Source organism: Elephas maximus, chromosome 25 (assembly GCF_024166365.1).
Source record: "Elephas maximus indicus isolate mEleMax1 chromosome 25, mEleMax1 primary haplotype, whole genome shotgun sequence".
Lineage (NCBI taxonomy): Eukaryota > Metazoa > Chordata > Mammalia > Proboscidea > Elephantidae > Elephas > Elephas maximus.
The window spans coordinates 37,328,250-37,342,020 of NC_064843.1; the positions used below are offsets into that span (position 1 = coordinate 37,328,250).

At 45.4% G+C, this 13,771-nt stretch overlaps 1 protein-coding gene across 1 annotated transcript in view; it reads right to left on the reverse strand.

Moving 5' to 3' along the window:
- Nucleotides 1-13,771, reverse strand: part of TM9SF4 (transmembrane 9 superfamily member 4) — a 50,509-nt gene that overhangs the window by 21,706 nt on the left and 15,032 nt on the right. The window contains exons 2-5 of the mRNA XM_049869080.1: nt 10,153-10,266; nt 5,274-5,373; nt 381-549; nt 150-279 (exon numbers count right to left, since the gene is read on the reverse strand). Of these exons, the coding sequence (XP_049725037.1) occupies nt 150-279; nt 381-549; nt 5,274-5,373; nt 10,153-10,266 (513 nt within the window). The remainder of the gene's footprint in view (nt 1-149; nt 280-380; nt 550-5,273; nt 5,374-10,152; nt 10,267-13,771) is intronic.

Consider the following 13,771-nt stretch of genomic DNA (forward strand, 5'->3'; position numbering starts at 1 on the left):
CCAGAAGAAGCTCCCCTTGGCTGAGTCCCACCTTTTCTGTATCATGAGCTCAGAGCTAAATGTTCTCCCTTCTCCATGGCCCTGAGTGCTTGTGACCTGTGCAGTGTGGCTCTCCAGCTCTCCGACTAAGCAGATAAGAGATACTCTACCTTGTTGACATCTGTGAAGCCAAGCCGGTAGCCATGTTCAAACTGCACATCTTTTTCCTTCTTCTTGTCGTCGCTGTCTCGGTTGGCATAGAGCTCCAGCCGGGTGGCCACAGGCAGGTTGTCGGCAATGCTGAAAACCCAAGGCCCTGCTCAGTGCCCTTGGACTGCCTCTCTCAGCACTGCCCTCCCCTACATGAATTCAGTGCCAGCAGGCAGCAGAGGCCAACTTACAGGTGGACATAGTAGTCCTCCGTGATCCGCTCGGCCACGAGCCGACTCTGTTCCACCGTCAGGGTCATGGGCTTATTGGACTGGCCGCATAGAACTTCACACTTCTTCTCACTATTCATGAGAACCTGGAAAGGGGTGTTGACAATCCGGTCCCCTCTCAGCACCTCTCCTGCCATAAGAGAGACAGATTGAGCTCAGAGCTTCAGCTCTGAGGTTGCTGAGGTCAGTAGTCACACAAACAGAAGCACAGGGCAGGAACAGACTTCCACGGGGTGGAAATGGGGAGAGTGCTGACACGTTGCAGGGACTGCAATCACTGTCACAAAATAGTTTGTATATAAATTTTTGAATGAGAAACTAACTTGTACTGTAAACTTTCACCTAAAGCACAATAAAATTATATTAAAAAAAAGACTTCCAGGGCCTTCGGCAGTTCCTTAGCTTGGCATTCAATGCCCTTCCCCACCTGGTCCATGCCTGTCTAACCTTCCACCTATCACTCTCCTCTCCTCCTTTAGGCTCTAGCACCACCAACCTCTCAGAGCTCATCAAACATCCCACATTGCTTCATGCCTCTGGACCTCACCCTCTCATGCCTGGAATACCCTTCCCTGCCCTATGCTCCTGGAAAACTTCTCCTCACCTTTCAGGCTCACTTTCTATTTCACTCTCTCTGGGAAGCCCTGCCTGACCTCTTCAGGATAGAGCTTGTCAAGCCCTCCTCTGAATTCCCTCCAGGCGGAGGCAGCGTCACGTAGCAGTGAAGACAAACCAAAAACCAAACCCACTGCCTTCGAGTCAATTCCGACTCATAGCAACCCTATGGGACAGAGCAGAACTGCCCCATAGAGTTTCCAAGGAGCACCTGGCGGATTTGAACTGCCAACCTCTTGGTTAACAGCCGTAGCACTTAACCACTATACCACCAGGGTTTCCAAGCAGTGAAGACAGTGGGCTCTAACTCCAGGTCATCTGTGTTCAAACCTGGCTTTGCCACTGACTAGTTGAACAATCCTGGATAAGTCACTTAACCTCGCTGAGCCTCAATTCTCCCAACTGTAAAATGGGGATAGAATACCCCCCTCCTGAGAAATAAAGGCATCGGTACAAATAAAGTGCCAGGTACAGAATAGACAGGCAACAAATACTATTACTGTCATCAGCATCACCTCTGCACCTTTTCATACACCAGTGACAGTACTTTGTACAATGTACTGCTATATTTATGCTCCTGGCTCCCCTACCCAATGCTGAGCTCTTTAAGGGCAGAGATTGTTCCCTATTTTCTGTCTTCAGACCCTGGTTCAGGCAGGGAGGGGAGGAGGATGAAATCTAACACCTGAGATTTTTGGCCAAAACATCTTTTTACTTAATGAACTGGCAGGCCCCTTGCATGGCTGCTGCCTCAGAATAACCTGGTGCCAGATGGTGTGCTAGCAGACACTAAGCAGTGAGGGACTGCCAACTAAGTCAAACGGCACTTTCTTTCTGAGCCATTCTAGCAATCCCTCTATGATGATGTGAAACCCGGGCAAGCCGAAGGAGACTAACACCTTCACATACACTTGGTTTAACACCTGCCTACCAAGTGTAGACACTTGATGTGGCACTCTCTGCCTAGTCATTCACTGACACACAGACATGGACCATGTACTAGCTATGTACCAGGTCCTGAAGATATCATGGTGAACAGGCACACTCATGGAGCTTATCTAGTGGAAAGACAGATTCTGATTAAACACAATAATGAAAATATATCTCATAACAAGAGGAACGTGCTTTAGACATGGGGAAACAGGTTTCGGAAAGCTTCCCTGAGAAAGTAGGGCTTGAAGTGAGCTTTAAAGGAAGAGAGGTGTTAGCTAGGTAAAGAGATAAGGGAAGAATATTCTAGAAAGAAGGACCATTATGTCCGTGTGGTTACAATGCAGACAGCAAGGGGGAGAGTGACTCAAGGGGAGCAGGTGAGACAGGCTAGAACTAGACCTCATGGGGCCTGGGCCACACTGGAGTTTTGATCCTTATCCAGAGAGCAACAAAAGTTAATGAAGAGTTTCCAACAAGGCCAGGGGAAGATGTTACCTGATCTGGCTACAGAAAGATCACTGAGGCAGTTTTGTGAAGAAAACATGGAGGATGCAAAGAACTGGCTGGAGGCCTTATAATGCAGGTGAGCCTGCAAAGCCCAGGGATTGCCTGGCCAGAGGACAGCAAGGGCACCAATAAAACATCTCTATGGCCCACTGCTGCAATGATTCGGGTCATCCTCTGTCATTTTACAGATGACAAAGTGGAGAATCGAAAAAGGACAGCGACTTGCCCGTGATCATAAAAATGGGTGTGAGTGTGCTAAACACCTGGGCTCTTTAAACCAGGCCGGGCTGCCCACCTCTGTTCAGGTCAGCAAGCAGCTTGCCTGGGAGAGAAAGAACACACAGACTGCAGAACACAGCTGCAGACAAAGGTAGGCAGGTATCACTTCCTGATATTTGGAAATTAAATTTAAACAAAGAAAGAGGACATATTGGTCTGGAATGGCTCATTTCTAATAGAGAAGTATTCCTTTGAACTTTGTCAAGCTGGGAGCAGATAGTCACCACGCTACATTAACGGCAAACTATGAATGGGGACCCCTAAAAGAGTCTGATGCTGTATTCCAGCACATCTCCATGGTTGCTCCAACACACACACCACAATAGGAATCCTCATAAATGTGGTCATCATGAGCACGGCCCTCACAGGGTCCAAATGAGCCTCTGGGCAACCTAAGATAACGGAAAGAATTCCGGCTTTCAAGTAAAAAGAAACCTGGGTTAAAATCTCAATTTCTCCACCTATGTGCCACATAACCCTTAGCCAGTGTTTCAAACCCATGAAGCCACTGTTCCCTCTACTATGAAATGGGGGCAATCATATTGGGCTTGAGAGTTACTACAAGAATCAAAGAAGACAGCGTACAGAGTGTGGTGCTTAAGGGCACAGACTCTGAAACAGGGTTTCTGAGCCTCCGCCACTTACTGGAGTGACCTGGACTAAGTCACTTCACGTCCCTGTGCCCCACTTTCCTCATCTATAATCTGAGACAGCAAAAGCACCTACCTCATAGGGTTGTTGTGAGAACTAAGTAAGCTGAAGCACAGAAGTGCTTGGAACAGGCCCGGCTCACAGGAAGAGCACTGCAAGCGTTGATGTGATGATGATCAGGAAACAGCAGAGCACAAGGCCTGCAACCCAACAGGCAGTCAACGAAGGATGTTTTTGCTTCACTCAGGTAGGACGCCACCATGTACTGAGTGCCTACTGTGTGTTAGAGACTGGGCTAGAAGCCCAGGAGAGAGAGAGAGGAGGCTGGAAGACAGAATCTCCCCTCCTAAGGAGCCCCTAGACCATGAAGGAGGCACCACAAGTAGGCAGAATGAGCTATAACTTTTTTACACAGATTCCACCAAGGCCTCCACTTCAATCAGGCAGAAATGTTGCCCCCAGGTTCATGAAAGATTCAGCAGAGGCTCAGAGAAGTTAGGGTCACACTGAGGTCTGCCCATTGCAGAGCCTTGGGCTGCCAACTAATCCACACCAGCTCCAAGGGGAAGGGAGGAGCTGCTGTAAAGAGGCCTGGAGGACCAAGCAGGTCAGGCTTCCCAGGCAGAGGCAAAATGGCTGGAGCACAGCACGGTGTGGAGAGAAGAAAGGCAGGTGGTGGGCAGGAGGAAGAACCCAGGCAGTCCATGGGAGCCAGCCTGGGCCCTGAGGCCAATCTCTGTTCTTTACCACAAGGCAAGACTTAGGCACAGGTGGCATTTGGGGTAGGTGGTGCTATCTGCTTTTGGTTAAAGTAGCTCCAAGACTTACTTCCAGCTGTTCCAGGACCCTAATACTTGGCAGTACATACACTTGTCAGCTAGAGGTTGCAGAGCTATCTGAGCCATGCGTAGCCCTGACAGAGAAGACAGCCCTTTCAGGGGCCTGCTCGAGAGCCAGTTCTCTACTTTCTCCTTCTAAGGTATAAGAGAAGAGGAAAGTCTCTTAAGTTCCTTAAGGTCGAGGAGAGCATCGTTCCACGTTTTTATCTGCAGGACTTAACACAGAGACAGGCATAGAATAAGCACCAATAATTATACCCTGATTAGATGCCACCAAGTGTTTTTTCCTTTAAGCCTGAAATTTCACCAACTGGAGAATTATTTAAATTAGAATCGAATGGCTACTTTTATGAAAGACCTGTGTCAGGACCGTGCTGGGGGTGTCACACGTTATTTGAGCAGAGTCCATACAGCTTCACAACTACGGTGATGTCGCTGCTTGCTGTAGGGCCAAATGTAATCACTCTTTCAATTAAAAGCAGATGGTCGTTGTGTGCTGTCAAGTCAATTCCGACTCATAATCATAATCTATTGTCACTAAGTCAATTTCAACTCAAAGCGACCCTGTATGACAGAGCAGAACGGCCCCATAGGGTTTTCTAGGCTGTAATCTTTTTGAAGCAGATTGTCAGGTCTTTTTTCCCATAGAGGTGCTGGTAGGTTCCAACCACTGACCTTTCTGTTAGCAGCCAAGCACTTAACTATTGCACCACCAGGGCTCCTTAAAAGGAGATTAGGTGACAAAAGTCACAAAAGAGGAGGAGTTAACTAGAAATTAAGGGAGAGCCAGTGCTGATTAGTAGCCTAGGGCTCTGACTCTGAAGCCAGGCTTAGTGGATTCGAAGCCCAGTTTAGCCATTAAGCACCTCCCCCGGGCTGCTGGGACAGGATTAAAAGAGCAAATGTATGTGTACACTAAGCAGAACAGTGCCCGGCACACAGTAAGTGCTGTAGAAGGTTAACTGCCTTTATTATTATGAAAAGATCTGGGTTCTCCTTCGGGACAGGCTGACAGCAGAGAAGAACTTACCCAGATTCTCTGCCTTGTAGGTTATTTTCCTGGGCTGGCAGAAGGGCAGTGAGTAGTATTCGTAAGGTAGCTGCGTTCGAGAGCTGGTGAGCTTCACAGCCTGGTGGGAGAAAAGAGGCCATTAAGTCCTGAGTCTAGCAGAAATTTCCCAGATCAAGATGACTGTTTCAGTAAGCCCTCCCTGGCGCCCACACATCTTTAGTACAGCTGACAATATTACCTAATAAGCAAACTAAGTGCAGCAGACACAGACTATAGCATACTGAGCACAACTCTGAATTACTTCACATTTCATTAATTTTAGACTACATGATAGGTTTAAAAACAACCAAATTCAATATACACTGAGTCATGAACATGTTGATATCCTTTGATCCAATAATTTCACTTCCGGGAATCTTTCCTAAGGAAATAACTACAAATGAGGAAAAAACTTGAGGCACAAAGAGGTCCGCTCCTTGTTCATAACCATAGTGGTCTCCCTTCAGCTCCTTTAACACATCAAGCTCTCTCCTGCCTCGGGCTTTGAACCTGCTGCTCCTTTCTGCCCTACTCTGTGCGTATTTGGCTCCTTGTCATATTCGGGACTCAGCTTGAAGCCCCTTACCTGGGAGGCCTTCCCTGTCCATCTCATCTAAAGGAACGCCCCACTATTCTCTACTTCAGCACCATGAAGTTTCCTTCACAGCATGTCTGGTAAGGTGCAATTGTTTTGTTTACCCGTTGTTTTTTTTCAGTCACTCCCACTTGAATTTAAGATCTAAGCTGTATACGGGCAAGGGCCATGGGGATCTTCGTCACTTCTGTAACCCCAGTGCCTACAGAGCTAGGCACAGAGTTAAAAGAAAAGCCAAACCCATAGCCCGCGAGTCAATTTCGACTCATTGCAACCCTAAAGGACAGAGTAGAACTGCCCCATAGGGTTTCCAAGGAATGGCTGGCAGATTCAAATTGCTGACCTTTTTGTTAGCAGCTGAGCTCTTAACCGGACACCCTGGTGGCGTAGTGGTTAAGTGCTACGGCTGCTAACCATGAGGTCGACAGTTTGAATCCGCCAGGCGCTCCTTGGAAATTCTATTGGGCAGTTCTACTCTGTCCTATGGGGTCGCTATGAGTCGGAATCGATTCGACGGCAGTGGGTTTGGTTTTTGGTTTTGAGCTCTTAACCACTGCACCACCGGGGCACAGAGGAGTAGGTACTCATTAAATGTTTGCTGAATGAGAGAAGAGAGGAAAAATGGAAAACAATCAAAAGCCCCTACAACGGGAAATCAGTCAATAAACCATGATATAGTCATCAATGAAATATTACGCAGCCATTAAAACTGAGGCTTAGGAAGACCACAAAGGAGAATGTTTAGGAAATGATGCAAGCACAGAGAATACGGTTCTGGAAATGGTGACAGATGCTTTCCTGAACAAATGCTACACTTAACCAGCACCACCCCCCCCCACTCCCCGACATGACTAAGCATACTAAGGGGCTCTGAGAAGGTCTACAGCAAAGAAGCCTGGTTGACTTTGTTACTCCAGTGCTACTGTGAATATACTGCAGTTTGGGAAATACTGACCTAAGGTCATATGAAAGCCGCAGGCTAAGAGATGCATGTGTAGGAGAAATACAGACATATTGCACATACACAATAAAATCTTATAGATTTAACATGCATGATTTTGACTACAGTCAACTCAAGTATCTGGGTTAAGGCTGAAAAAGGAACAGGTGAAAGTCACAGACAACCTCAAACCACAGATAAAACAGAACCAATCAAAATGTTGCAAAACGTGAATTTTTTAAATCTAAAAGTAATTAAAATTATCTTTGTTGTTGTTGTTAGCTGACATCGAGTTGGCCCTGACTCACGGTAACCTCATGTCCAATGGAACAAAAGGCTGCCTGGTCCGGTACCATTCCCACGATCAGTTCCAGATCAGACCTCTGTGATCCACAGGGTTTTCATCAGCTGTTTCTGGAAGCAGATTGCCAGGCCTTTCTTCCTAGTCTTAGTCTGGAAGCTCTGCTGAAATCTGTTCAGCATCATGGCAACATGCAAACCTCCACTGAGGGATGGTGGCTGCACATGAGGTGCACTGGCCAGGAATCAAACCTGGGTCTTCTACACGGAAGGCGGAGAATTCTATCACTGAACCACCACTGATACCCATAAAATTATCTTTATTATTTAAGGACTATGAGGACCATTCCTCATGTACCATGCAAAAGTATACATAATTCTTAGAGTCCAGATCTACAACAACCCTTATCTGAAGTTCTTGCTTTGGAATTAAGAACTTTCCAGATTTTAGAAGGGCAATGTGTATGTATCACAGGTTTTGTAACACCTTCCAGCTGGGTCTGGAGCAGTACCTCGGAGCTGGTGATACAGCAGACAACAAGACTGATAAAATCTCTGTTCTTTTTTAACTTGATTTATGGCAGTTTTAATTTTTCTACAAATGTATTATGTTATGGGTTAAATCGTGTCCCCCCAAAATGTGTGTTGTAAATCCTAACCTCTATGCCTGTGGTTATAATCCCATTTGGGAATGGGCTGTCTCTGTTATATTCATGGGACAGGATTAGTGTAGGTGTGTCTTGAGTCAGTCTCTATTAAGATATAAAAGAGATTAAACAAGCAAACTGAGAAGCAGAGATGGGGGAAGAGAGATGCCAAGCCACACGAAGATCTCCCAGGAGGAGAAGCTCCAAAGAGCCAAGGACCTTCCTTCAGGGCTGACAGAGATAGAAAGACTTCCCCTACAGCCAGCACTCTGAACTCGGACTTCTAGCCTCCTAAACTGTGAGAAGACAAATTTCTGTTTGTTAAAGTCACCCACTTGTGGTATTTCTGTTATAGCAGCACTAGATAACTGTTGTTGTTGTTGTGTGCCGTTGAGTTGATTCTGACTCATAGTGATCAAGGAGTGGCTGGTAGATTTGAATTGCTTAATGTTTGCAGCCTGAGCTCTTAACCACTTCGCCACCAGGGCTCCACTAGATAATTAAGACATATTATTTATATTTCTAACCTATAAACTAGTTAACCTTCCCCTGGATAATCAGAAGTTATCAGCATATCTGATGCCCCAAATGAGCATGGCATGCAGTAATTTGTAATTTTGTTAATACCCCAAAAATGGTGACAAACAAAGGAGCGTGCACACGAGGGCAAGTCATGAGGATGGCCCTTCATGACTTTCTTGCTTTCTGCTTCTCCTTTGGAACACTGCGATTCAGGACAGAATAAAAGCTTTATTTTCACGCATCCTCACTACTTTGCTTTAGCACATACCAATGAAGATGTGGCTAACATTATCATGGTAATGAAGCAAGAAATGTACGTTTGTTTTAGGAGAATTTATTTCCATAACTTTACACGTTGATAGAATCATTAAACATCTGAAGGGCACCTTAAAAATTTCAACCACGTTATTCTGCCTACAGGCGACCAGCGTGGTAGTCAAGAAGTTGGAGATTTATGGAGGCATGAGATTGCCAAGTATCCTACAGTATAAACACTGTACAGACATCAAGATTTGGAAACATTCACTTAAGTGTTAACCGTAGTGATATTCAGGTGATGGTAGAGGAGAGTCCCCTCCCTGGGGGCAGTCTATATCCAAGGACTGGTCCATGCAGGGGAGTAGAGACCTGGTTCCCTTGCCCTAGTGTGAACAACTCTAAAGGCCATTCCAGCTCCAGGGCCTCCCATGGCCTTTGCTGCACCACGGCTGCTCAACTTTTCCCTCCGCCCAATCTCACTTCCCTCACTCCCTCACAGTGGTGACCCCAGAGACTCCCCCATAAATCTCCTGCACAAAAATCACCACCTCAGAGTCTGCTTCCTGGTAACCTGACTCAAGATGGCACTCCCCCACTGGGGCTCTGGAAATGCCACCAAGAATCCATTGTTGTAGAGACATTAATCAAGGTGCCAGCCTGCCCAATGGCCCTGCTCAACCAGGAGACTCCATTCCCTACTCTCCACCCTTGCCATAGCTGATGGCCCAAAGGTAAGCATCCAGCTTGAAAAGCTGAGGTTGCCCCCGCTGGGTGGCTTTCCTTCGGACTCTGAATTAGCGCAATGTTTCCCAAACCCTAATTGTTCACGCACCAACCTACCCTATCTACTTTCCACTTATTCTACTATTTACTTGTATCTGGCTCATTTTTACTTAAGCGCATTTATTTAATAAGCAAACATTATATCTCTATTAAAAATGGAAAACAATGACAGCCATAAAATCATGAATTGATGTACTAGCTATATTTCTTAGTACATATTAAAAGAAAATAATTATTAAAATATTTATGAGCCACTTAAAATCATTTCATATACCACCACTCTGGTATGCAGTACACAATTTGGAAATAACGAACTGGAAAACTCAGCTGGTGGTGGAAGCTAAAACTGAAAAACCAGAGAGGCCATTATATGCTGTGTGTAAGTTATGCAGAGAAAGTGGTAACAGAGAGGAGAATGGAGCAGATGAAAAAGGGAAGCAGGGATACCATAGAGGAGGAGGCAGGCTGAGAGAGACAGAGACACATGCACACACAGAGATGGTGACACAGAAAAAGCCAGAAACGGAGAGAGTAGAGACAAAAAGAAAAAGGGGCGGATACACTCACAGGCAGAGCCAGAGAGCCACAGGCATAGAGAGAGATGGAGGGTCAGAGGCAGAGTTCCTGGACCTGCTGGGTTCCCGAGGACACTCTCCTTCCTGCCAGTGCAGTGAACCCTTTTTTTCACAGGACACTGTCACTGGTCTTTGTTCTCTTCAACTACAGCATCACAGGATGTACACGAACAGTTCCCAGGGTCTTCCAGCTGGAATGGCTGGTACAGGGGCTCCAAGAGTCCAGGAATTCACTTACCTTGATTTCTACAGGGTCGTTCTGGTGGAAGTTGATTGGTGCAACCCCAGGGACATAGAACGCTCTTGTTTCGCATATGAGAGAAAGAAGCAGCAGGGACCATGACAACCAATCCTGCTTGGAAGAAGAGAGGCCCAGTTGTAATGGGGGAAAGTGATGACCATCACCCTGGGGCAGACAAAGTCATTCCACCTTCATGTCTGCTTTACCTGACCCAGAATTGTCCTCTCTCTGAGAAGCCTGGGACACTTGTAAGTGCTGCCACACAAATGCCACCAAGAGGGCAACAAGGTACTGATGTTGCATTTCAGAAAAGAGCCATACAATGAGTCAAGTAATTAACACCAGGGCAAAGCAAAGACTGTAATACAGGACCCACATCTCCCTGCTTCCAGATCAGTGTTCTTTTAACCATTTCATGTTGTACTTCTCTCCATTATCCACCACCACCAGTTGTCGGGTTGACTCCAATTCATGTCGATCTCGTGTGTGTTGTGTGTAAGAGTAGAGCTGCATTTCATAGGATTTTCAATGGCTGATTTTTTGGAAGTATATCATCAGGACTTTATTTCAAGGTGCCTCTGGGTGGACTCAAACCTCCAACCTTTCGGTTAACAGCACTTGCACCACCCAGGGGCTCCCTCTCTAATATAGCTAGAAGGAAATAAAGCTCTACAATGTTCCATTAATTCTTGTTTCTTCTTATAGCATAGGTTTGCTTTGTCAGGAAGCTCCTGATTTTCCTGGAAACCTTCTCCAAAACTGTACTGATCTCATCACCTCCTATTCTCCGCCTCCCTGCTCACTTGCTCCAGCCACACTGGCCACCTTGATGTCACTTGATCACGGCAAGCTGTTTCCCACCCCTCAGGGCCTTTGCCTTCACTGTTCCCTCTGCCAGAATGCCTTTCCCACAGATAATAGCATGGCTCATCTCCTCTCTTATTTCACTCAGGTCTCTCTCAAATGTCTCCTCAGAGAAGCCTTTATGAACCATGTTATTAAAATAACATTCTCAGGGCTCCCATGACCCATTTCTCCAACCCCTTACTCTGTTTTATTTCTCTTTGTGAACTTATCTACTTGACATGTACAATACATATTTATTTATTGGAGTATTATCTGCTCTGTCCACTTGAGTGTAAACTGTGGATGCATGGACTGTATCCATAGCGCCATGAACAGTGCCTGGCACAGAATAGGCACTCAGTAAATATTTGCATGCAGGATAGTCACTTGGGAATCAAAGGTAAGAAAGATCAATTTCTGGCCTCAAGAAATTCACCCGATCAATGCTGGCCAAAACATCCCTTTCTCTTCGGCAATAGCAGCTCTTCACCTCCTTAAGGAATGAGAAGACCTGCCTGCCTGATTACTCTCCCTCCTCCTGGTCTCCCCAAAGACTTTCGTCGTCCATACACCTGAATCACCAACTCAACTGTGTTTCTGCACCTGCCTCCTCAGTCCACCCCCGTTACTGCTGCTATGTTTCAGTCCTTTATTTCCTCCCTCCCGGACGAAGGCCACAGCCTCCAAGCTGATCATCTTGCTGCTGCAGCCCCTCTACCCACAGAGCTAATACATACACACACTCTCTCTGATGATTCTTTCTGAAATTCAGTTTTATAGGGCATCAAAATCATCAAGGGGGCTTGCCAAAAACAGACATCTGCATTTTCACATGGACCATAAGTTGAGAAAAATGGCTTTAACAGTTTCAAGTTCTGAGCCCGGTGCACTTTTTGTAGATAGACAGCTTGGTCAAAGTCTTAAAAGCAATATGCTCACAGTGTTTCCTCCCCGCCCCCTCCCCCCGCCAATTCGTTGTAAACTTTTATAAACATCTACCAGTTGATGTGAACTCAGTTATGATGTTCATTATAAAATATGAAATAATAGTTTGGCCCCAATAAAAACAGAGGCTAAGACCACTGTATCGTTTTGGTAATCAGGAGCTCAGCAGATTTAGGGGTAGAACAGGGTGATTCTTCAAAGAAATAAGGCTAGAAGGTACAAAATTGCCTCATGGGGCAGGTTTTGGTATAGGAAGAGAATATAGTATTTTGTCTTTTTTAAAAAAGCCTTTTTATTTTGAAATAAATTTAGATTTACAGAAGAGCTGCAAAGATACTATAGTCTCTATATACCCTTCACCTAGCTTATGTTAACGTCTTACACAACCACAGATGGGTAAGGCTTTTTAAAAATAACCAGCTTTAAAAAAAAATTTGAAAAAGTACAATATATACAATAAGTAATTCAAACTGTACAAATGGGTATACCCTGAATAAATCTTCCTTGCACTCTAGTTCCCCATAGACAATCGCTATCACCAGTTCCTAGGAAATTCTGCTAGAGACAGTCTACGCGTGTACAAAGGGAAGGGGTTACTATCGTGGGTCTGCCTTGAATACAACATCAAACAGATTTTTATTCTTTCTTAGTAGCGATAGAAGGCCTACTGATTGTGGCCTAGTTACAGCATCTGATTTCCTCTCCATCAGAGGACTTCTCCCACTTGATCCGTCACCTGGAGACTCTGACCCTCCCTCTTTGGAGCCCTTTGCTAGCCCTCATTTGTCAGTCCTTAGAATGTGATTGCTTCATGTGAGAGAAATAAATCCTGCCCTCTTTTTCCTCTTTGTACCTGAATTCCAACCAGCCAAAACATAAGACAAATTCTGTATTAAATAGCGTAAACTGACATTCAAAAGTTGTTTTGACACTAGCAAGTGGCCATCTAAGATGCATCAATTGGTCTCAACCCACATGGAGCAAAGGATAATGAAGAACACCAAAGACACAAGGTAATTATAAGCCCAAGAGACAGAAACGGCCACATAAACCAGAGACTGTATCAGCCTGAGACCAGAAGAACTAGATGGTGCCAGGCTACCACCAATGGCTGCCCTGACAAGGATCACAACAGAAAAGCCCTGAGGGAGCAGGAGAGCAGTGGGATCCAGGCCTCAAATTCTCATAAAAAGACCAGACTTAATGGTCTGACTGAGACTAGAAGGACCCCGGAGGTCATGGTCCCCAGAACTTCTGTTAGCCCAAGACAGGAACCATTCCCAAAGTCAACTCTTCAGACAGGGACTGAACTATAGGATAGAAAATGATATTGGTGAGTGAGCATCTTGGGTCAAGTAGACACATGAGACTACGTGGGCAGCTCCTGTTTGGAGGGGAGATAAGAAGGCAGAGGGTGACAGAAGCAGGCTGAATGGACACAAAAATAGAAGGTGGAGAGAAAGAGTGTGCTGTCTCACTAGGGGGAGAGCAACTAGGAATATACAGCAAGGTGTACACAAATTTTTGTGTGAGAGGCTGACTGGATTTGTACACTTTCACTTAAAGCACAATTAAAAAAAGTTTTGAATTTTTGAAAAACTAGGCAGAAAACTGACATCCTCAACCAAAGGTACTATTGACAAAGCATAAATCAATTTATCCTAGAAGGATGAAGAGATGAAAAATGGCAAAGAATATTCTGGTAATAAGCTAGAATCTTTGAACATAATTGATAATACTGAAGTTGGCAACCAAAAGCAATTGAGAAGTTTAGCTGAGAACTAATGACCACACCAAGATGACACTCTCAGTTTTGGATGCTAAA